The sequence below is a fragment of the Vicugna pacos genome, chromosome 17, assembly GCF_048564905.1.
Source record: "Vicugna pacos chromosome 17, VicPac4, whole genome shotgun sequence".
In the NCBI taxonomy this organism is placed as follows: domain Eukaryota; kingdom Metazoa; phylum Chordata; class Mammalia; order Artiodactyla; family Camelidae; genus Vicugna; species Vicugna pacos.
In genome coordinates this window covers 27,393,654-27,418,220 of record NC_133003.1, presented here as the reverse complement: position 1 = coordinate 27,418,220, position 24,567 = coordinate 27,393,654, and the positions used below count along the sequence as shown (strand labels likewise).

General features: G+C 42.7%; 1 protein-coding gene across 5 annotated transcripts in view; it reads left to right on the top strand.

The window, feature by feature from the left end:
• Positions 1–24,567, top strand: part of ARHGEF3 (Rho guanine nucleotide exchange factor 3) — a 242,922-nt gene that overhangs the window by 159,837 nt on the left and 58,518 nt on the right. Inside the window, exon 1 of one of the 5 annotated variants that reach the window (XM_006196430.4) lies at positions 19,717–19,977. The exons of the other annotated variants lie outside the window; for them this stretch is intronic. Within the exon in view, the coding sequence (XP_006196492.2) occupies positions 19,882–19,977 (96 nt within the window). The 5' untranslated portion in view covers positions 19,717–19,881. Of the gene's footprint in view, positions 1–19,716; positions 19,978–24,567 lie in introns of those variants that run through there. 5 annotated transcript variants of the gene reach the window in all.

Below are 24,567 nucleotides of genomic sequence, written 5' to 3'. Positions count from 1 at the left end.
CTCGCACCAGCACAGCAAGGGGGATACTTTTATAATCCCCACTTGACAGATGAGAGAAGTGAGCCTTACACAGGTGGAATGGCTTGCCCCAGTCACAGACGAGAAAGTAGCAGAGCTGGAACCACCTGGACCACCAAGTCCATGCCCTTAACTCATTCATCTAGCCCTTAAAACGCTCATGCATAATATGTGCCTTTGCTCCTCGTGAATGTTTTCATACCAAACACACAATCCACAGCGGTGGGTTTTGGTCCTTAGCCTCTTGATTTGTAGGAGGTCTTCATATATTATGGAGATTAGAGTTTTCTGATATTCTGATATTAAATCTTTGATCCATTTGAAGTTTATACTGGTATGCAATATGAAATATGGGTTAAGAAAAAGAACTTTAAAAAAACACTTCAAACAAATTACCCTATCCAAATGTGGTCAGACTTTGTGTATGAAGGGTATTAAGGGTAGTGAATCATCCTTTAAGAATAAAAGCAGGTTTACTGGTGTCACAGATGATCAGCAGGGAGTTGTTCATGGTTCTAGTTAGACCTGGAGCCTGAAGCGTGGATAGGGGTTTTCCTGTCTGCTGAGATGGTCCAAGTGCAAGGTGGTGGGAGACTCAGGAGGGGACAACCAGACTAATGAAGCTTTTGGAGGTAGCTTTGGACACTCAGGAGACCACTGACTCTTCATGCCATCAGCTTCCAAAAAACACCTGTGGAACAGCCTTCACATTTTGCTACTTTCTTCTCTTTGGCATTGTTAAAAAATGATTCCTCCACCAGCCTAATTTGGTTTTAGCAAGAAGTGTCATTTTATCAGTAGGTTATCACACTTGTCTCCTAGTTTCAATGAATTTACAATCTCGTTGAGGGAAGCAAGACTTAGATATGCAATATAAATCCTGAATAATGAATGCAGGGGAGTAAAAAGGCAAATACTTACATACTTGGTAGAGGCCCTTTTGTATGTCTTTGAATCAAAACTCTTCCAGCTCCAAGTGACAGAAACACAACTCAAATTTCTTAAGCAAAAAGGGGATTTCTGCTCATGTAATAGAAAAGTCCAAGAGTTCTGGGCCTCAGGCATGGGTGGATCCAGGTGCTTGTTTTCCTCATGGTTCTCATTTCCCCTTCCTGAATCAATTGCTATGACCAGAAGGAGAGGGTCCCTAGTTGCATGTGCTCCCAAGGGAACTGATGGTTGGCTGAGTCCCACTGAAACCACAGACACTGAGAGAGGAGCAGTTTCCCAAAGAATTGTTATTAGAAGAGGGAAGAACTGATGTTGAATGAGTCAAAACCCCAGAGTGCCCTACAGCATGAGCTTCTTGTTCTCAAAGCTCTTAAAGGATCAACTCTGGGGCCAACAACACAAGCAAAGAAAATCTTGAATAGAGCAGCTGGACTCATTTAAGTCTGTAAAAATGAAGGCTCCCTGAGTTGCTGTCATGTGATAAGAGTAGTAGCTTTTGTCAGTTCTCAGCAGCATTGCAAAATAAAAACCAAACAGGCAACATTGCTGCCTATTACTGAGGATGGGCTTCTGAGATTCTAATGGAATGTGTTGGAAAAGCTGGCATCGTATCCTAAGTGTTTGTCAAATACCACAACCCAGTAGAAAAGAACATACGGAGATACTGTTTCCTTCTTCTCCACTGTGGACTATGGTTTGGGAAAAGAATAAGATCTTGAATTGGGCAAGACTGTCAGTTGCTTTTGCAAATGTCATTCATTCATTCCACACGTGAATTGTCCATAGCTTGTGAAGAATGTGGCATGAAACAGGGGTCTTTGTAAGTGACATGGTCTGGCTACTTTGTTGGTTGTACCAACAGCAGTAGCTGAGATTGTGTCTGGGACTGTCTCATGCCTTCCATGCATCATCCACTGAATTCTCATAATAGCTCTATGTACTATTTTCATTCCCATTTTCTAGGTGAGGAAACTTAGGCTTAGAAACATTCACTCACCCAGGGTCCCAGAGCAAAGGAGTGGTGGAGTCAGAAGTCAGCCTCAGGCAGCTGGACCCCAGTGGACAGGTCCTAGCAGTGCTCAGTTATTAGCTGGCCATGTAACCCTGAACTTGTTACCTCACAGTGTTTCCCCATTCCTTTTTACAAGTGAACATGGGTTATTAGAAGAATCTTTAAACAGCGACGCCACTAAAGTGTTTTTCTCTGAGAATCCTGGTGTATAAGTAGCTCTTAAGAAAGAAAGAAAGAAAGAAAAGAAAGAAAAATTCCCCAGATCTTTCTAAACGGTGTCCTCCTACCTTTCCCAGAAAACATCCACAATTGGATGCTAAAATGGACTGGGTAGCTTTTCATTCTTTTCATTTTATCTTTAAGGAGGAAAGCAAGGAGCCAGGATACCAACCAACTTGAACATCAGCTCTGATTTTATAATTATCAATAATCTTCAAAATTAGCATGCATGTTATGTGAGATCTGGTAATTATATGTGTGTGTGTAAATGGTTCAAAGGCTGGGCTTTTAAGCAAATCTGAGTTTGAATCATAGTCCTGCCATGGTGACCTCAAAGAAGTTGTGGAGCCTGTCTGAGCCTCAGGTTCCTTGTCTATAAAGGGAGTCATTAGTCGGTCTGAGCTCACAGGGCTGTCATGGGGATTAAAGGAGGCGATGCTTACAAAGCGCTCAGCACAGCACTACCCCTGGTTAGTGATCAAAACAGGCCAGCTGCCAGTAATGCAATCATGTATTATTACAATGACTCTGACCATTACTATTATTTCTTATCCTAACCCCTTCTCCCTCCAACATAAACTCCACTGCAATAAGATCTCCATTTTTATCACTGACATTTAATAGTTAAACATCCTTTTCTTTTACAGTGGTTTGCAAAAGCACCTTGCAATTTCCTCTCTTCCTAATTCCTGGAATTCTGTTTGTTTGAACTTGAATTGTTTGAAGCTCTCTGTTCAGCACACTCTTTTTTTGTGTTTTTTCCTCTGATGTCCAGAGGCTTTGAAACAGTAGCTTTTCCATAATCTTCAACAAACGTTGCACTAACTCCCTGAAGGGTCGGTGCCTTCAGCACAGTCTTCTCTCATCCAGCTGGCTGGCTGGCTTGCCCTGTTTTCATTCTTTCCCCTCGCAAGATCTTTTCTCTTTATTTAGCTCTTTTACAAGGAGTCTCTTGCAGGGCTTTCTCGAAAATATTCTTGCCTCTTCCATTCAAGGTTAAGCTGTTATCTTGACAGCTACGTAGAATCACAAATGGTCACGTGGCTTGGTTCACAGATTAGTGCCTTTTTCAGGTGGTAATGATCCCCATGGCAATTGCAGAAGCTTTGTCATAAAAAGTTGGTTATTTATGGCAACCCTAGTTCTGGCAGTTAAAAGAACGCGGGATCTAGTTAGTTGGTTTTTTCCCTCCCCAGGGAACGTCTCTAGAATTCATTTATGGAAAAAGAAACACACAAGAACATGGATCAGGATTTTAATCAGGACAACTTCCCATCGGTAGAGCATTTTATAGATTCCACAGCACTTCCATTTTCATAATCTCACAGTGAACTTGTCTCTGGGAGCTGGTTGAATGTGTCTGTTCAGGGGAGGTGAAGGGAAGGAGGAGGAGGAGAGTGGGTCCAGGATGCTGAGCTGTGGTGGGATTTTGAGGACGTGCCTGGGCTGGGCTGTGATAAGATGGAGAACTGGATGTCCTGCTTTCTGGTGCTTTTCTCAATCTTGCTAATAACAAACGACCTGTGAGAGGATTTCACAAGACTCAGAGGGCACCTCAAGCATAAAACAATCCTTTGTAGATTCATTTAAGCTGTTGTCTTTTTTCCTTTTGTGGTATGTTTAAGACATTGATCTTAAAGTATAACATTTTCCTCGGCATCTGCTGCAAGAGGAAACTATGGAATAATTCTTGCTTCCTGATCAAAGTAGGTAAATTCCTAGCAGAGGTCATTGTAAAGATATTTGGGAAGGAGAAGGGGAATATTTCTTCCTTTAGTTTTGGAAGGCTTCCAAAGAAGAAGGAAAAAAAACTTACTTTAAGAAACTGACTGTTCATAATGTTTCTGGAAACACCACTACCAAAATGCCTTGGTTCCATCTGCAGTGTTGGACACCTCAGTTCAATGACCTTCCCTTTCGTTTTTTCATTATAAAAATAACATAACCACGTGACCCATAATTAGGAAACCTCCCTTCTGATGCAGCCATTTTCATTGTATTTTCCCTGTAAAGCTTTTCCACATTTATACATATTGCACAGGTGCCCTAATAAATAGTCTTCATCCTACGTTTTTTTACCTTAGCCTTTTTCATGTTGATTGACTTCGCAAGTATACTTGTTAATGGTTACACGGTGTTCATCCAGTGGATGTTCTATAATTTAATTAAATATCCCCTGTTGTCTGACATTTGGATTCCAGGGCAACTTAGTGCAGAGCTGGAAAATGTGGGCCCCGGAGCCAGTCTGACCTGGATTTCCTGCTCTGCCATCTCCCAGCTGTACTGTCTTGGGAACTTCTGGGAGAATGATGATACTTTCCTCAAAGGGTTGTTTAAAGGAAAAGAATGTATGTGAAGCACTTGACATAGCTCCGGGAACATGGAGTATTCTCCATATTTAGTAGCTAGTCTATTATTATTTCTAACTCATCACTGTTAGATGGCAGTGCACTGGCGATGTTTTCTTCTGGAGGATTTTCTCTTAGTAAATCCATATGTGTAGAAATACTGGGCCAAGACGTTTGCATATGTATAGTGTTCTTGGTGTATATTGACATCTCTTGGTATCACAGGAGTTTTTACTGTTATCAACAATTCTAAGTGTGCCATTTTCACTATACCCTCACCAACACCAGAAGCTGTCATTCTCTAAGTTGGGCAATTTAGTATGTTAAACATGACACCTTGTGATCTGCCCACATTAGAAAAGTAGAGAGAATAGTATAATTAGCACCTCCACTCACCCAGCGTCCATCATCAACAATGGTTAACCTCTTCCCAGTCTCACCACACGGTGTTTTTAGGAGAATGTTAAACAAACCTCAGGCATATCATTTCACTCATCAGGATTCTGGTATACATCTCTACCTGATGAGGATGTTTTATTTTTTTACATAACCACCACGCCTTATCGTGCTTAACAAGACTAACAAGAATTCCTTAGTATCAGATATGTAGTCCAAAATCAAAATTCTCCAAATTCAGATTTGTCTTTGGGGCCACATCTTAGGGGATACTAAGGAATTCTTATTAATTTGTCTCAAACAGGTCCTTGTTCAGTTGGCCTGTTTGAACCAGGATCCCAACATGTTCCACCCATTTCTTACGGTTGACGTTCTGTAAAACTTCCCCCTCCCTCACTTTTCCCCCCATGCTATTGATTTGTTAAAGAATCCAGGTCATTTGTTTTGTGGACTGTTTTCTATCCTGGATTCCGGGATTGCTTTTTCATGATGCAGCTTAGCTTTTTCCTCTGCCATCCTGTTTTCTATAACTGGTAGGTAGATCTGGAGTTTTGATAAGTATCATCCTTAATTTTAATGGGATATTTTGAGGGGACAACATATTCTTACAGTCCTTCCCTGAGTAGAGTCTATGCAGTTGACCAGATACCAGTTGTTACTGGCCTCTCCTGGCAGTAGGAGAACAAACAGCACAAAGATTCTATTGACCACTAACCTAGTTGGAAGAAGTTGAATATAAAAATAGGTAATTATGTTAGCTTAAAAATACTCCAGCTGTAGTTAGTCGTTGCTCTGGAAGTCATTCTTTCTTTGTTCCAGTGCCCTAAGAGCAGTTCCAGAGGTAGGTGTGGACCAACCCTGCCCTCCCGGAGCTAGTTCTAGGTGGGAAAATAATTAGAAAAGTTTCGTGGCTGTTGACTGTTAACTAATTTCAAAAGTTGCCACCTGGCAGAACATGGTTAATAAGTGATAATAATAATAATAATTGTAAGAAACTAAAAGAAGAAACCATCTCCTGTGGGTTGGGTTGATCTGGAAAGTTTTCTCAGAAGAAAAACTTGATTGAGGAGTTGAATAATGGGTGATATTTGAAAAGGCAAAGAGGGAGGGAGGGGCTATTCTGGACATGAGTTCAGAGATACACAAAACTTTTTAAATGTCAACCACTCATGCTGATGGCCTTTGGTATATATCTCCTGAACCTTTTTTCTTTCTTTGGTTCTTTAATTTATTCAACAAATATTTATGGAGCATTTATTATGTGCCAGCTTTTTTTGTGGCATGTCAACATGGCTCATGAGGCAACCTGATTTCATGAAAGAAACATAAGCTGGAAGTCAGAAGATCTGCATTATTCTGAAATCCTGTTTTTAGGATAAAAATACAAAAAGAACTCCTTGAGGTTATTGGTACCCCTCATATCACCAGACAGAGATTTCGGCAGGTCTGTCTGAGGTTGTAGCACACTGCCATCTTTCTGGGAAGAAAAGACTGCTACTTGATGAAAAAATACATGTGTGCACTATTTATATTAATTTTTTTTTGTTCTCATGTTATTTCTTTCTTTCTTATGGAAGCACTTTATCCTTTGAGGTCTAAAGCTAAGCTGGAAACTCATGAAACAATATTTGTCACCACCCTGGGCAATGATACAAATGAAAACATGAAGAATTCTTTAGCTCCCAGACAGCTTACCTTTGTTCAGATTCCAAGGCGTGGGATGGGGAAGGTTTACCTGTGGTTATCTCACTGGAAGAGGTGGGCTCATTCGCATGGAAAAGCATTGATCTTGAGATTGAAAATGGCTTGTGGTGGAGTGAGTGGCTGGGAACAAAAGAAAGACATTGTTAGCGTTTTTGACATACTCATACATCTGCAGCAGCTCAGCCTCTATCGGTTTGATCTGGGTCTGTTTTCCTTTGAACTCAATTCTGCCAGCATCTGTGGAGTGCTTGCTGTGTGCAGTAGTGGTCATTTCAAGAAGAAGGATTAAGCTTCCCTCCCCATGATCTCAACCAGCTTCCCCTATCCCAAAGCCCCCCAAATAAGCTGACAAGCCCAGTTTGTACACTGTAGTTGCTCTGCAAACACAGCTTCAAGATGAATCCCCACTGCCACCTCCCCCATGATTCCCGCAAGTCCCTCTCTTCCCCTTTCGCTTTCCCTATCACGTAACATTCTGTAGAATTTCTGAATTTTCAAGAAGAAAGGGAATTGAAGAGTCACACAGTTCTGTGTTTGCTAACCAATGTATTCCACTCCTTACCCCAACCAGAATATCAGCACAGAGGGTCAGCTCGCATCTTGGCTCTTTTATCCCTAACCTCCTGGGTATAAAATGTAAGTGGTTAATGTTCTACATGACTTGGACTGAAAAACTCTAATCCAGCATATTCTGTTGGATCAAAACAGGGTCCAAGAAAGTTAAATGATTTGTCCATAGCTGCCGGAATCTGTGGGTAAACATGACTGAAACCCAAGTCCGCTTGGGCCCACTGAGCCCACACACATGTCCTATCTATAAAGCCACCTGCCCACGTTGTGGACAAGGATTGCTGCCCTGTGAATCTGAGCACTCTGTGAGGCTAGCACTGTTCTATCCTGGGGAGGGAGTGCAGCTGCATAGTTAAGAACATCACTGTTCCGGGCAGACTAACTTATGGTGTGGCTATTAGTAGCTATGTGACCTTGAGCAGGTTACTTAAACTTTCTGAGCCTCTGTGCCCTCATCTGTAAAACAGGTAAAGCACCCTCTTCAGCAGGTTGTGAGGATTCAGTAAAGTAATACATGTCACGTGCTTGTCACAGGCCTGGCAATGGAGAAAATGGCAACCTAACATTATTTTCTAGCATTTCAGCGTTCACATGTGAGCACCTCCAATGACAACAGTTCCTTTTCGTTCTATCCAAAGTCATCTCAAACCTGTCTGCCTCACTCCATTTTTGGAAAGAGAATCCAATACAGAATTTTTGCTCTGGGGATGTGGCAGATGAGGTACTCTGCTCTTAGAAATGATTTAAACATCTTTGTTCCAGTGTGTTCTTTTCGATTGGTTGGTTGATTCCTGGCCTTTGAGGTGATTCTTTCTTCCTCTAGACTTACCTCCCAACTCTCTTCAGGACCATAAAAAACCTAGCTACTGTTTATGAAATAACTACTATATGTCAGCCCCTTACCTTGCTTCTCTCTAATCTTCACCTCCGCTCTTTGAAGTACATGCTATTATGTCCTAATTGCAGATCAGGGCACTGAGGCTCTGAGAGATTGAGTAACTTGCTTGATTGTTGAAGATATTTTGGTGGTTCTCCCTTGTTAGATGATGGAGGAGCACACTTGTGTGACATCCAGTTGTCAGGGTATAAGATTATATCTAGAGTGACTCTAGCACTTAGGATTTGTAAGTGTCAGGGACCTGACTGACCATCCAACCCCTTAGTGACCAGCAGGAAAAACTGGTGAGCAAAGAGGTCACTGGACTTGACCAAACTCAGTGTAGGGATCCAGGGCTAAGATTTGAACCAGGTCACCTGACTCTTGTTTGATGTTCTTTTAATCATATCATATAGGCTCAAATCCTTGACCCTTAGCATCAGGATGGTATCAGGACACCCACTAAGTTGCAAGTGGCCTACAGATAATTAATGTTCCACTTCGTATGTGGAACTGCTGGTTACGGAAGCAAAGGATTTGCATTTCAACCCAGCTCTGCCCCTTATCAGCTCTGTGACTTTGGACAAGTTGCTTGAACTCCCTGTGCCTCCATTTCTCCCTTTATAGAGGTACTCACTCTTGGACTGTTGTGAGGATTACCCAAGATACATCATGGAAAGTCAAAGGACAGTGCCTGGCCGAGAGCTAACCATCCGTCAGCATTGACTATGGTCATCATTTGTCCAGCTCCTGTCACTTGCTGGGCATCTTTCAGCACTAGGGATACAATGCTGAGCAAGAGATCCTGTTTCTTGCCCAGATGGAGCTCCCAGTCAAGTGGGAGAGGCAGATGAATGGATGTTAAAGAATAACAGAGCTTATGATTTGCTGAGTAACTCTAGTTCCATTTGTTATTTACAGGGCACTGTTTAAAAGTTGCTGCAATGTATCTTTGTCCTTAGTTCTGATCTTTTATAAATGTGTGACATCAGTGTAGATATTTTTGTATGAGAAGTTTGGCCGGGGGCACACAGAGCCCTCAGCCTTGAGAGGCCCCTGGCTCAGCATCACACCAACAGCCAACTGCGCGCTGCATGCACAACTGAGCCAGATGTGGTCCTGCTACTCGAATGTAAGCAGCCTGCCTGAAGGGCAGAAAGGAAGTTACGACTAGAGAAAATCCACAAGGCAGCAGGATCAGTCACTGAAGGAACAGACAGCTCTCAACATCCAAACAGTCCTGTAGGAAGAGGGCACAGTAGGAACCAAATGTTGTCATACAGATAACACAGACACCATGCCGCCAAGTTCCTATTTTTAAGTGACATGGTATATTTTAGGCCAGTTCCATCAAATTTGTAGTCTGGCTTCATTTTCCTTTCAGTGTTTCTTTGCTCATAGCTGATCTTACCTCTGTTTTTCAACCTTGTTTTCTTGGCCATTTGATATTTAAAAAATCTGTAGCCCTCATTGCATTTCCTGATGAATGAGAATATTGAGCTAAGTTTTCTGATAAGCCCTAATGAGATATTACCATACTGAACTAACCCAACATGTGGGATGCCTATGTCAAACGTACTGATTTTAGATAAGGATGCTTTCGTCAGTAAGTGATATTATCATTTTTACATTCTTTCCTGAAATAAAATAGCGCTAAATTGAGATAATACATTACACACATTTTAGTCTTTGCTGTCTTATAGAATCACAGAAGGTAAGCATTTATGTTTAAAATGCCTATTTTACAGTTCAAGAAACTGCACCTGAACTTGATTTTCTTGCCCAAGGCCACACAGCAAATTTAGGGGTAGAACCAGGATTGGACCCCATGTCTTCATGTAGGAAGGAGACACAGTAGGAACTTAACTCTTCACTGTGTCCTTCTTTTATATATGTCCAATAGTTAAATCAATATTTGAAATCCTGGATTTAAAGAATCAACCCCTTTGAAGGCAAAGGAAGTGGAAAAGATGCCCAAATCCCATCTTTTCCTCTAATTCATTGAGAATAAAGAGAGTAGGATGATTTATGCCCCAGAAAGGTTAATAACAATATGGATTACGTGCTTACCTTGTGCTGACACATGTATTATCTCATTAAACTATTCGTATGTTTTAATCTCATTAAAGCCTTGAAACTCTAATAACCCCATTTTATAGCTGATTAAACTGAGGTTTGGAATAGTTAAATAAATTGTCCAAAGTCACATAGTTAGCAAGTGGAAAATATTTGCATTCAGGTTTCTCATCCTAGAGCTTGTATTCTCCTGTGTTCTACCAGAAACTGGCGGAGGGGGTGTTGAATATTCCGTAAAGTTTTACTCTAGAGCCGGAGTGGAAGGGAAATATCTTATTCTTCAAACATTAATGTCACAAGGCAGTGCATTTATAAGTATCAGTTTACTGGAGCAGTCTAGAGGAATTTTTTTCCTTCGCTTTGAAACTTTGCACTTCCCATATTAAAAGTTTCTCTAGGAAGTGAAAATTAATTTGGGGAAAGGAAGCCTCCATTAGTCCTGCTCTCAGCTGGTGCAGCTGCTTGGCCTCCTCTGAACAGGTAGGAAGGAGAATGCCAGCCTCTCTCTGCTGAGCTCGTGAACTGAAGTGTCTAAATTCAGGAATGATGCCAGGTAGGGTGGGGGCGAGGAAGGGAGGAAAGGGATGTGGTGTTTGGAGCCTATAACTCAGGAAACGTGATGGCACCTAATTTCAGAGTGGCATGAGGCAAGCGTTTAGGAAAAGAATAATGAGCTATTGTTGCGGGCTTTTTTTCTTTAATGGGTGGGTTGTTTTTATAAAGTTTTATGAACAGGAAACTGAAGCAAAATGCTGATCCCTTTGGTTTTTGAGCTCTGCCGGCATCATTTTCATTTTTATTTTTGACTCTTGGTGACAGGCACTTCCTTTAACATTTCAGAGGGTGAGGTGTAATGAGACACCCCAAACTGCCTTTCGTAGCAACAGCAGAATCCAGATGAAGAGTTGTAGTTTCAGATCTTCTCGATAACACCGTGAGACAGAATCAGATCACCCTCAACCCAGGGAGAAAGGTAGCTCTTTCAGACATCAAGGTAGTCTGCAGAATGTTTTCCCTTTAAAAACATTCTAGAAAATTCTCCCACCATATGGAAAACCTCTAACATGCATTAAAATGTGTTGCTGTGGCAAAGAGAATACTGATCAAATTCCCCCTCTGCCCTGAATGATAAAAACTCAGCTTCCAGTTATTGTTTCCTCTGGAAGATGACTTCATCTTAAAGGTGGTCTTATCTGTTGTGCAGTTTGGATGTTCGGAACCCAGGTTTCAGGCACCTGGCTGCTAACTTTAGAAATGTTAAAAGCTGTTTTGTTTCTGCAGGGCATTTGTTCATTGCTTACCTTGTAAAAGTTATGTCTTATTGCATTTTCCTGGCACCAGAGCATTCCTTGTACCTACCCATTGCATATGGTTTTTCTGAGCCTGCAGGCAGCACTGGGTTATTAAAGTTCAAGAAGGAAGCCACGTGATGTTGGCTTTACAATTTTAATTCTCTTTTACTTTCTTCCCTCCCTTCCTCCCACTCCCTTACAGATGTGTTTTGTTCACCGTGTACTTTGTCTAAACCAGAATGAGCTCTCAAAGCATCTCTCGTAAGATTCCAGGTAAGGAGGTCCAGACAGGGAAAGCATGACCCTCCTTTGGTGGCTCAGCCAGCAAGAAGTTTCCTCCCTCTCTCATTGGCTTCCTTGGATAAAAAGTTCTTGAGTCCATAATTTCACATCAGCCTGGGAACGCTAGGCTAGCACCATGTTTAATCTTGCAGAAACACCCAGCAAAATCTCCCTTCACCTTAAAGGTCAGCCCCCTAGGGCCCAACTCAAGAGAACAAAGTTTCAATATAAATAGCACTAGTATGAGCACAGCAAATTGAAAAGAAAAAAAATTAGAGTTTAACCTAGAATCAAAAACCTACAGGAGGAAAAGGAAGAAAGCGCCTCTGAAGGGAAGGAAAAGGGAAGACAAGCTTGTTACAAGGCGTCTCTGTAAACAAACTATTTGACGTCTCTTTGCCACCAGAGTTTCAATCTCCCTGGCAAGTCTATCTTGTTCAGGAATTAGTATAAAATACTGAGTGTGTGTAAAAGGCTGGAGGAAACTGAAACCTCTCAGTAATATGTGAGAGGGCCCCCTAGCCTTACACTGCAGGAGCCGTCTCTAAAAGTGGTTTCAGTGAGCTTGGGACACTTCAAGAAGCTTGTTAGGAACCCATGTCTCCATTTCAAAATTTCTTTTATCAGCCCACTGTGGTATTCTGCACGTGATTTCTTGGTTCCATCTCAGAAACTTTAAGTATACTCCTTACAAAAATTCTCTGAATTTGCCGCCTCTATGACACATTCTTTGATTAGCCTTATTTCAGTTTAATTTTCATTTCAGCAAACCTGGATCCTTCTACCATGTGCCATCATGACAGAAGGAACTGGAGCCATTGTGGAGCCTGTGCCCTTGTAGGTGGCCACACCTTGAGTCAGTCATTGTGAATGGGATGAATATTAGGGAAAGAGAGGTATTTAGCACCGTGAGGGTACAAAGCAAGGGTTCCCCTTGCCTGGGGACTGAGGACAGTCTTGGAAGAGAGGAATCCACCAAGAAGCCATCTGGTTGGTGGTTCTTGTCATGCCAAAGAACTGAATGATCATGCAGTAGTAAAAGTTGGTGAATGAGAGGCTGGTGCTTTTCTTTGGCCTTCTGTTGCTGAGGTTTTTGGTTCAGTCAGGTTTTTGGTTCAGAATTGCAGGTATGTGTTTGCTGAGCTTGGTTTTCGGTGTGAGATGGAAAAAACTCAGACACAGCAGAAGCTCCCACAACTCCGTTCCCACTTAGCATAAGCGCTCAGTGCACCTATACCGTCAAGCAGCCCCACAGTGTTACGGGATGCCCACGGCACGAGGAACACTTTCAGCTTATGGGCTGCTCTCTACCACACACCAGCCGACTTCCACTCCCAACAGATGAGTGACACACAGGCTTCCCAGGAGTCCCTGAGTCTGTTTCTTCTCGTAGAACTCGTTTTGTAATTAAAGTCTTCTACTCACGCCACCCGCCTCTCCCTCTGCTCACCGTTCTTTTTCAAGTAAATATCTCAAGCCAGCTGCCCTCCTCCCATCCTCTACTGCTGCGGCTAATTTTTTAAAAACTTAAATGCAGTCATGCCCCTCGGCTATGAAGATAAGCATAATTGAAACTCTGGACACTGGGTTGTAAATCAAGTCCCAGGAGCCAGAACACATCTCCTGGTGGGTGACTTAGTTGGTAGTTTACTGGGAGTATGGAGTTGCAGATTTTTCCTTGTATCCCTGATTCACCCATGCATATATAGCAGGCAGTCCAACACATAATAGTTTCTCACTACTGCCTGAGCAAAATAGCAGCTCTCTGTGCCTATTCTGGATTGTGATGCTGTAACCATTGTTACCATTGGCTAATTACCCCTGGGCACCTCTGGCCTGAGGATCTGTGGCCCAAGTATTTCTGGTGGGGCAGGGATGGGGGGGTCTATGTTTATTACTGGGCTTGATGGTAATTTTAACTCACATTTTGATACTCAAACAACGCTCTTTGAGGGTACTTATTGAAAATTCAAATATCTGGAGTCCACTGCTAAAGATTCCAATTCAGTGGACCCAAAGTGGGGCCCAGTGATACAGAATTGTTAAGTTTCTCAGTTGATTTCAGTGCAGGTGGTCTCTACAATTATTGTCCCTGAATTCCCAGAATTCATGTTTCTATAAATGTGTAGGTTTTGAAATCCCGGCCAGAAGATAGCAATTCTCCCCTATATTTCATTGTTATGCATATTTCCCCTATATTTTAACTTCTCTAGAATTAGGATGTGTCTTACAATTGATCATGTGTTATAATTTAATTGGCAACATTTTTTTCTTTCTTGATAGTACATAAAATAATAGCACATACTACAGTCTTTGGACTCTTAGGTTTGATGAAATATGGCACTTTGATTCCTGAGTTTGTAGTTGATGGAAGAGAAAACACTTACACTATCCAAAGCTAGAAGTTACACATTTTAGATTCTAATTTCTCCATGCAGTGATTAGTATATTTTAAAAACAAAACCTACATAGTGCATATATTAGCTGTAATCTTAGGGGAATAAATAGTTTTGGAGTATAACAAATTTATTGAATTTTTGGTCAAAAAATATGAAGTATTCTCAAACAAATGCAGACTTTCCATAAAGTTCAAAGTGTACAGACAGTGTTCTAAAGGTTGGCTTAAATTCTAAGCAAAGCAAGCCTGCTGATAGTAATCAGCTCAAATTGGAGACGGTCAGGATTCTTATTGCAAAATCTTGAGTGAAGACAGGTTTCTGATTTCACAGGCCGTGCTATCTATCAAAAACACGGTAAACTGCACCCTTTGGGGGTTTTATTTCACCACTGAATTTGCATTTCTGCCCCCTCCCCGAAACAATTAAATATGGTGGTCAACTTTGTCCTGGGAAAAACCAAGCTTTGAAACACTTCTTCCCCCTCCCAAGTTATTATCTGTTATTGAAACTTTCATTTTCACTGGTCCTTTGAAGTGCATTTCATATCTGAAGCAGTTTAAGACAGTTCTGTCCACCTGCTCCTTTACTCTCTTATTCTTCTTTATTCTCTTGTCCTTCTCGTGCTTTATGAAATCTATTATTCAGTTAAAGGTCAGGCATGGGCATTGAAGAAAGATTCTAGACATGTCAACAGTCTGGGGCTTCTTGTCTCTCAAGCATTTTTTTACTTTGCCCCATTATGCCTAAACTGACATTTGGCATCAATCAATGATCAAGATCTAAAGCAAAAATATCCTTGAGGTCAAAATAAATAGACTGTCCTGGCTCTAATGACATATTTCAGTTCTACTTTCTCTTTATTGCAGGGTTTCTCAACTGTGGCATTATACGCATCTTGGACCTGTTAATTCTTTGGTGTGGAGGGCTGTCCCGTGTGTTGTAGGATGTTTACCAGCATCCTGGGCCTCTACCCATTCGATGCCACTAGCACTCTCCCCCAGTGATAGTCAAAAATGTATATACAGTGCCAAATGTCACCTAGGGGACAAAATCGCCCCTTGTTGAGAATCACTGTAATGATTGTACCTGTTTGTGGTATAGCAGGGCATGACACATACTACTCTTTTTTCCCCAAACATAAAATCCTGATTATTTTTGCATTATAGGTAATAATCCACAGGATTAGCTCAATCCTGGGAGAAAGAGGTGCTATCACTTAACCGGTTTTTCAGACTTATTTCAGAAAACAAGATCTTTAAGAGGAGGCAAGAATGAAGTCTTCCAGCTTCAGAATATCCAGGTAGATATTTTCATAAATCTAGCCTGGAGCCGGTGGACATATCCTGAGGCAGGGGGAGAGATTTTAGATGATTTTAGATGTTAACAGTACTTTATTTGTGCCATTTTTACCTGTCTGGCAGTAAATCACAGCCTTGATCTCTCAGAATTCACTGCCAGAACTTCAGGCTTTAACTCCCTTCTCCCATCAAGATTGAAGTTGCAGAGAGAGAAGGGAGCTTGGTCATTAGTTGGGAATGTCACTCAAATGGAAGGGGAGAAGAAGGGTGTTGATACACACGTGTGTCAGATTAGCAGGGGTAGAAGAGATGGCTCCAGATGCCGAGGAAGCAGATGGAAGTGCACATGTTTGAAGGCTGGGCTTTGGGCCATCAGCTCCTGTCACTTGAGCTCCTTCTGCAAATGCAAACCCCGCTGCAGAGGTTACAGGTGAAAGGCCTTGTTTAAAACTCAACCGTATTTCTTGAATAGGTGTGTATTATACATCTTTCTGGCATAGAGATTCAGGAATGGGTGGAGAAGAGGAGGGAAGAAATTTAGCTAATTGAGCATATGATCTGTAATAAACACATATTTGATGAATGAATGAATGAATGAATGAATGAATGAATGAACAAATGAGCCTTTAGGGGAAAAAAAGACCCCACTCACCCTGATGTTTAGTATAATGCTGTCAGGACAAAGCATTGTCCCATTGGCTGAGAAGATGGTCACAACCACTTTAACTTCCAAAGTTTTAGCCTCATGCAGGGTCTGTTCTGCACACAGTCATAGCAGTGGGATTTGAGGAGTTGATTGATGATCTCCTAGTTGTGCCTGGCTGTCTGCTTGTCCAAAAGGAGCTAACAACCAGTGCTGGGCTTGTGTGCAGAGGTCCACCACTCCACCAGCAGCACAAATGAGGCCCGCTCAGCCCAGGCGAGATCGCAGGCTCTGCTCTTGGCACTGTTCCTGGAAATGCAGAACAGGCTTCTTTATTCCAGTCTCCAGGCTTCTGGCTAGCAAGGAACACTGCCCGGCTGTGAAGCATTTTATAGGATTATAACGGGTTGTGCTGAAGGCGAATTCTGAAAGGCACTTTGTGCTGTTGCTTTGAGTGAAGCTGTTAGGGCAGTGTTGTTCCTAAGCCCATAAACACACACACATAGGCTGGATGGGGAATGCTGGGCTCCTGGGGCCGCTCAGCTGAGCAGCATTGCAGAATTGGACTGGCTTCCCTCCATTGTGACACCAGCCTCAGGGGCGGCTTGGGAACCCACCCTCCTGTAGAGCAGCCTGCTGACCAAGTCTTTGGTCATGGACATCCCTGGTTGGAATCCTAGGAGACTGAGCAAACCCCAATCTGCTAACGTTGAAGCAGTGCATCACACACAAGGCAGATTCTGAAGGTGGAAATTGCATGAGGTAAAAAATATCCTTGAAAAGCCTTTAAATGTCTGAAGGACCACATACATGGCTTGTGTATACCCAAAATTGCCACTTTCAACTTACAGGCCTTATTGTACCAAAATATATGTCTTTAAACATCAGAATCTTATTCATGGTGGTGAGACATTCAAGCTATGAGAAGCTGGGAGGCACTAAACCACCCAAAGGAAATACAGATTCCCATATTCCCTTTCATACTCATTTTGAGGCTTATGCTTTTTTCCCCCAGCATTATTTAAATTGTTACTGGCCATTAGTATTCTCTCTCTCTGTCTCCCTCTCCTCCTCTCTCCCTCCTTCTCTACTTCTCTCTGTCTCACTTTCTCTGCCTAGCATATATAGTGGGAAATAAATAAGTTTGCTGCACATATATTGTGCGGCCATGTATATTGATTGATTTTTATGGTTCCAAATCTTCTGAGGAGGGGCAAGAAAAATGTTTTAAGAGCAAGTGGATATGACAGCTTTTTTTGTCAGCCAATATGACTATTCCTTGCTCTAAAATAGTTGTACTTAAACTTGAGGTTCAAGTCCCCTCTCTTCCTTAGAATTTATTTATTACTGCACTAGGTTTATGGTATATCAGACTTCCTGCTTGGTCCTGAGAATCTTGCAGTGAGTAGCCTCGTCCCAGGGCTTTTGTAGTTTACCAGGGTCACTCTCTCCTTCACCAAGTGCTGGATGTACACTTTCCAACTGGAGGTCAAAGCCAAGCAAGATCTGCCAAGGAGCCAGGCCCACCCGTGAAGGAGCTGTTGCTGGCCAGAGCCACCTAGTTGAGGTGGTGGGCCTGCAAGGGCCAGAGGAGCAGGGTGAGGAAGGGAATGAATAACAAGCTCCAGGTGCTTCAGCTCAAATCCTCAGCAACCGCGGGGAGCTCTGTGTGAGGCTTCTGGTGGCAGAATTAATCAGGGGCTGCTTTGATTGGTTACCCTTGGAGCCAGAGTTCCCCTTGGCTCCACCCCCAAGTTTGGCCAGGCTTGCAGTGAGCATCTGTGTAAAGTCCCCATCAGCACAGCTCGGACTCAAAGGACAAAGCTGTGTTCAGGAATACAGGCAGGAAAAAAATCAGTGGTCCTGAAGCACTTTTTCCCACCCTAGACTTCTTCAACCACTTCCTTCCCACTGCTTTAGGGCATCTATTTGAGGGAAAAAATTCAGGTGTTCTCTTCAATCTCCATTGGAACCCACTTACTCAGGAGCTTCCTTTACAAGGGTGGCAAGAGTGGGGCTGGCAGAAGTGGACCAGATTCTCTCTGCATCCAAAGGCAGTTTGTCCACACCAGCCGGGCAGAAAAGTGGTTGAATTTAGTGCCAGTGTGTGGGCTTGGTACCTGGGATGAAAGGGCTGTGTATCATGAGGTTTCCTGACTGGAAAGTGGGAACTGCTGGATTCTGGCCTCAGCTGGAGCAGAGAACACCAAAATAAGGACTAGATATTTCCATTCCCATTACCTCCTGCACACCTAGGAAGTCAAAACAAAAGATATCATCTCCCCAGACCACTACTTGCTGTGGCCATGACTTTGATAGGAAGGGAAAAAAATTCAACAGTGCTGTCTACAAAATAACTTTTGAGATAATGATCATTTTAATATTTAAAAAATTAGTATCTAATTTTCCAAGTCACACCTGAATATATTTTTCTTGTAAAAAAATTTAAGAACATTAGCTATAGATGTAAAGTCTCCTTTGTCCACTACCTTTAATCCTTTAGTCTCAGGTGCCCCCTAGCACCGAATGCCTCCCTTCATCCTAGTAAGAATTTGCTGTGGATATTTCAGATAGTTTTCGATGGTATTTACCTACATGTCCCTATAGAAAATATATGGTATTCATTTGTAGATATGTTTTTAACACAAATGGTATTATACTGTGCTTATGCTTCAATTATTTTTTAACTGAACCTAATACATTGGAGATCTTTCCATGCCACACCCACAAATCCATCTTCTTTTTGGCTGCAGCTGAGTGGTGTTCCATGGTGATAAGACTTTTAAGCACTCCTTATTGGTGAATATTACAGTTGTTTCCAGTTTGGGTTTGTATTTTTACAGTCCCAGACGGGGCTGCGGAGAATGATCTTATAAATTGCCTACTGGGCATTTACAGTGTGTTTCTCCAGCAAGGCATGGTACTGCTGGTTCATCACTGAACAGCTGTATCTTCCACACCCTGTCAAACTCCTCTTCTGAGTGGCACGCCGCCTCTTATCGGCCTCTTCATATGTAAAAATGGGCGCTGGGCGCAGAGGACAGGGTTCTAGGGATCTTTTTGGAAGTGGTGGAAATATTTTGTGTCGATTGTGGAGGTGGTTACTCGAGTTGTGTAAACCTGTTAACACTCAACTGTACAATTAAAATGGGCGCATTTTACTGTTTGTAGATTATATTCTTTTTTTTAATGTACGGGGAAAGACTAGCTAGGAATAAGACAGGACAGAATATTGCTTCTTTTTAATGTGGGCTTCTAAAACGCTTGTCTGCCCCACGAGGCCGCTTCCCTCCGCCCTGCTTTTGCCCGGGGCCTCCCGTCTACCCGCCGCCCGGCTTCGCCCAGCCTCCGTTCTACCTGCCGCCTCTTCCACCCCGAGAGTGCCCGGGAGCCCGAGTGCGGCTGCCACTGGGCGGGGCGGTTTCGCAGTCGCGTCCCCCGAGCCAGTGGACCCGAGCCGGGGGCCGGCGGAAGGAAGGGCTGCGCAGCGGGAAAGACCCTCGCCGCTTGGAGGGGCTTCCGCGGGGCGGCACCTGTGCACTCCTGATACTCGTAAGGGCGGGGCTTGGTCGGCGCTCCGGCCACGCTCCGCCCAAGGTGGGCTGTTCCAGTCGAGGCTCCGCCCCCTGTCTGCCGGAGCGCCGGAGTCGCGTCTTGCAAGGCTAGAAGCTGGCTGTCAGTCTCCGTGTAGCCGCAGCCGCCCGGCACCGTGGAGCTGGGGCCCCCATTCGCCTGGGAGTTTTGCGGTCGCATTGGGTCAGCGGTGACATCCGAAGGGGCAGGCCCGGCAGCCGCCATGGTGGCCAAGGATTACCCCTTCTACCTCACGGTCAAAAGAGCAAACTACAGCCTGGAGGTACCCCCGGCGAGCAGCCCAGCCAAGGACGCAGAGGTAGGGCCTCCACCTGGACCTCTCCGGTCCGTCTTTCACTCTCTTCATCTCTTACTCTCTCGACTCTCTCCCGGTGTCACTATCTCTCCATCTCTCACACACTCTCTCTGTCTCTGTGTCTCCATCTGTAACTCTGTCTGCCTCCCTCCCACCCACCCCTTCTCTGTGGCTCAAGTGTGAGCCACCTCGTCTGTCCGCGTCTTTCTCCCTTCCAGCCTGGGGTCAGCAACCTCTTTGCCCCTGCCTCTCTGTCTCTCTCATGCGTCCTGCATGGCCCTCAGACTGTCCATCTTCCGTCTAGACTTGGCAAAGGGACTTATCTCCTACTGCATCGTTGGGCTCAGTCACAAAGGAAGAGCTACCCTTTAAGCGTAGGTTTCCTCTTGCCTGGGCCAGGGGAACAGTGGGACGTTCTTGGGGACCCCTTGGGACATCTCACCTGTCAGGTTTGGACTTGCAGCTGTTTGGCAGCAAAAACAGGACGCAGCACCTCTGTTTGTCACCTGTGGCCAGTGGGGGTCATTCAGCTGGGGGCCTGAGGGCTAAATAAGTAATCTGAGTGTCTCCCACTTGGATTCCGAAAATGAATTAAATTCCTTGGGGCAGTGGGAAGCTGTCTTGGAACACTGGAAACGTTTATCTTTCTGGGAACTTTCCTATGCCTTGAGGGTGATGTGAGGGAGCCCTCCTGGCTTGTGTTTAGTCTGCCTTTTCCTCCTATGTGTTATATCTCTGGCAAAGAGCTCACGGGCCTTAAAGATTGGATTCAGCTGGAGGAGAAAATGTCTCTTTCTTTGAGGGTCTTAGGGAATGCAGTTGCTTGCATTAGACTGCAGCTTTGCTGTGGCTCAGCAGTAGTGGAACCCACAGAACACAGCTCATCATTTCCGCTCGTGTGTATCTGGGAGATCTCCACTCCCCAACCACGAATGGGAGAATCTGGAGGCTGGTGTTCTTGGGGGTCCACCCACCTGCCACCCGTGGGTTTGCTCAGCTGTGTGCACTTGCTTCACTGAATTATGTATATTCAGGAGAACAGCATCAAAGATTCATTGCCTCTAACAAGAGCTGCTCCAAGCTGACAAGACTCCAAACAGTCTCCGGTTGTAATCGGCTTTCTGTAAGCTGAGTGCAAACTAACTTCTCACCCCCACCCCCACCCCACACCTCTGTTCAGTTGAGTATTTTCACAAAGAGTTTTTGTTCCCAGCGGCTGTGGCAGTGTGATGGCCTTAGTGGTGTTTGGACTCTTATTTAAGTTTTGATGGGACAACACCTGCATTAGAATTCAGGTTGTTCAGGCTTGGAATGGGTTTATGATTTTTCCATGGGAACTTCATAATTTAATGAATGTAGGAGCAGTAGTGTCCCCTCAAACTCCTTTTGGAAGGAAACAAAGCCTAATGTAGTTTAATCAATAAATTGGATTGGGTCAAATAAAGAATAGTGAGAATAGCTCTGGATTCTAAATAATTCTAAACCTCTGGATTCTAAATAATATCATTTGGTCCTGTATTTTTGTGTAGTTTGGTTAAAGGATTAGGTTAAACCTATCTGTTTAATCTTTTCTTATTTTTAGAATGTAAATATATATATATTTATATATTTATAAAACTGTGATAAGGGAAATGTATCAACAGATGTCAAATATTGATTTTCTTCATAGTAGCTGGATCCAGATTATAAAATGTGACTTATTTTCCTTTTATGGAGATGTCCTGGTGTGGAAGTAAGGTTGGGAGAACAATTTTCAAGTTCATAAATATTTTTCAGGTGTCACCAATTGAGGAATTTTCCCCCTAGTGTTTAAATCAGAATAGAAGTATCTCTTATGCTCTATACACCTTGAGTCAGAGGTGTCCAGTCTAGTACATCTCCAGGCATATCGCTTCCTGATAATGGTAACAGTTGGAAAAAGAAACCTAAGTGAGTTTGGGGGCTAGTTTTCTGTTTCATTATCAGCTCAAAAGACAGCCGGCCCTTGTAGACTTCACTTCTCCATCGGCAGTTAACTGAAATATATGTTCTACCAGCAGGTGTCGTCAGCATTTCTAAGTGTTTAAAAAACAGCATATACTAGTTGCCCTTTTGAAAAACATTGTTTATAAGCTAGGCATTAACTATTAATTCCAGTGGAAGTATTTTTTAAGATAATTTTCTTTGCATAAAGAATGTGACTGTGGGAAAAAGAAGGTTTGATCTATCCAAAGTCCTTTTTGACCTTCAAAGGCAGTTGCAGCAAAGCACCTGTGCCCTTTAGACACATAATGGCTGTTCCTTCGGAATTTGCTGTAAGGAAGACAGTGGGCACAGTGCCGCATGGGAAGTGCCTTCTAGCATTTGTTCCTGTCCTCGCAGCAAACATGATGGGCAAGGCCACTTAGGGAAAGGCTCATGGGGAAGGGGCCATTGTCACTGATGTGTATTTGATAGCATACACTTGAGTAAAAATATACAACAATAAACATTTTCTTAAAAGCAAATCATAGGAAGATTTCTGCTCAGGATTTAAAGGCTTTGTAAATTTCAAGGATAGTTTTTAGTGAAAGAAAAAAATGGTATATTTAACATTTTTATTTTCTTTATTTTAAACATTAAAACTATTCTACATGGATTATGTTATTACTACAGTGTGGCTTCTTAATCTAGTATTTCTTATGACATGGCTATATGGAATTGAGTTGCAGATGTTTAATTTTAATACCCATAATCAACTAGATCCTTCCGGCTCTAATCATTAACCATGAAATCTCAGGAGCTTAGTCCATCTTAGTCCGTAGCTCCAGATTTTCACAGAGAAACATGGTATCACATGAGCATCATTAAGCTTATTTCTTCTGATTCACTGATGCAGCTTTGCTCGATTGATCTTTGTTTTTATATTTATTGGATGCTTCCTTCCCAAGCCAAGAGGGACTGGTTCTTCTAGGTTATTAGGTGCTCTGAACACCTGATCGAGTCACTCAAAGAAAAGCTGTTAGTGCCAACGAATTACAGTGATTCTAAGTTGAAAGTCACTATTTTCCCGTGGTGAGGTTTGCTTTCAAAGAAAGAAGGCTCAAATGAGTATAAACCTTGGCTAAGGATGCTGGAGCCCAGTGAGAAGGTTTTAAGAGTTTAGGGTCCATTTAATGAAAATACAAAGTAGTGTTTCTATTATTTTCTGTCCAAGAACATATCTGACAATTTGATGGACAACTCACTTTTAGTTTTAAGAGTCAGTATCTCAGATATTGGTCAAGATTAGGCCAAAATGAATTAGTGGTATTCATTGTAGTCATTGTCTTTTGTCTCTCTCTTGTATGTCTCTCACTTGCCTCTTTGAATATATTCTAACTTTGGCTCAGCCAGTAGCCTTATGTGGAACCTTGAAGTGACCTAGAAATGATGGAATTCTATTGTTTTTCTAAGTACCACATCTAATCTCTTACTTGAGAACCCAACCATGTTGTAAGGTTAACATAAAGCATGAAGTATTCTCCCCACTTTATGAATAAAGACACTGAGGGGAAATGACTTGCAGAAAGCCACCAAGAAAATCAGCAGCTGAGCCAAGATCCAATGCCAGGTTTCCTGGCGGATTTAGCCTAGCATTTAGTACCAGTGAACCTTGTGGCATCTAAGGATGTTTACCTCTGTGAAGAAAAAGTGGGGGGAATGCAAAACAAAACAGACATGTAAAATGCTTTAAGATATTTTATTTTAAATATATAATCTTGAGCATGTTATTAACTGAAGAGGTACCTCTCAAACTTCAGTTCTAAAGGGCAAGGTGAACTGTATGCCCCATCATAATTTATCCCCCATTCAGCCCACAGGTGTATTTGAAAACTTCAAGTACTTGGGACTGTATTCCTTGCATGCCAGCTGGAGACCTAAAGGGGTCAGCTGATTTCCAGTAATTTATACACTTCTTGGAATTTGTATCATATAATGTTAAACTGACCATATATATAACCAACTACATGGAAGTAGTTCCAAGGAGTTTTTGCAGTAGAATCCTGGAATTTTATCAGATGATTAAATAGACTACGTGAATCATGTGACCTCAGATATTGCTGGGTAGGGAGCCTCATGGTTGGTAAATGGCTGTCACTTGCTGATAGGATCTGGGTATGGTCATTGGCCATGATTCTGAGGCTTGTTCAGATGGAACCGTATCTTGGGGGTCTTGGTCCTCCAGGATGCACATGGACAGGTTTATTAGAGAAAAATATGTTGACATGTGTACATTTGAAGCTGTTCATAGCATCAACTCTGAAATAAGACTGCCCAGGTCCTAATGCCTTATCCACCACCTGCTAGTAATATGCCTTGGACAATATGCTGTGTTTTTCTCTAAGCCTTAGTTTCCTCGGTGGTAAAATGGGCATGATGAAGGCTCTACCATAGTGTGATGATTCATGTACAGTGCTTAGTGCATGGTCACTGCTCAGTAAACTGCATCATCATTAAGATCTGCATCTCAAAAAGATTTCTAAAACAGTGTTAAGAAACATGTCCAACGTCCTAATTTCCTGAATGCTGTTTTATACACATCAGCACAATAAGAGCCTTACTGTAAGTCCTCTAATCATCCTTCCAACAATC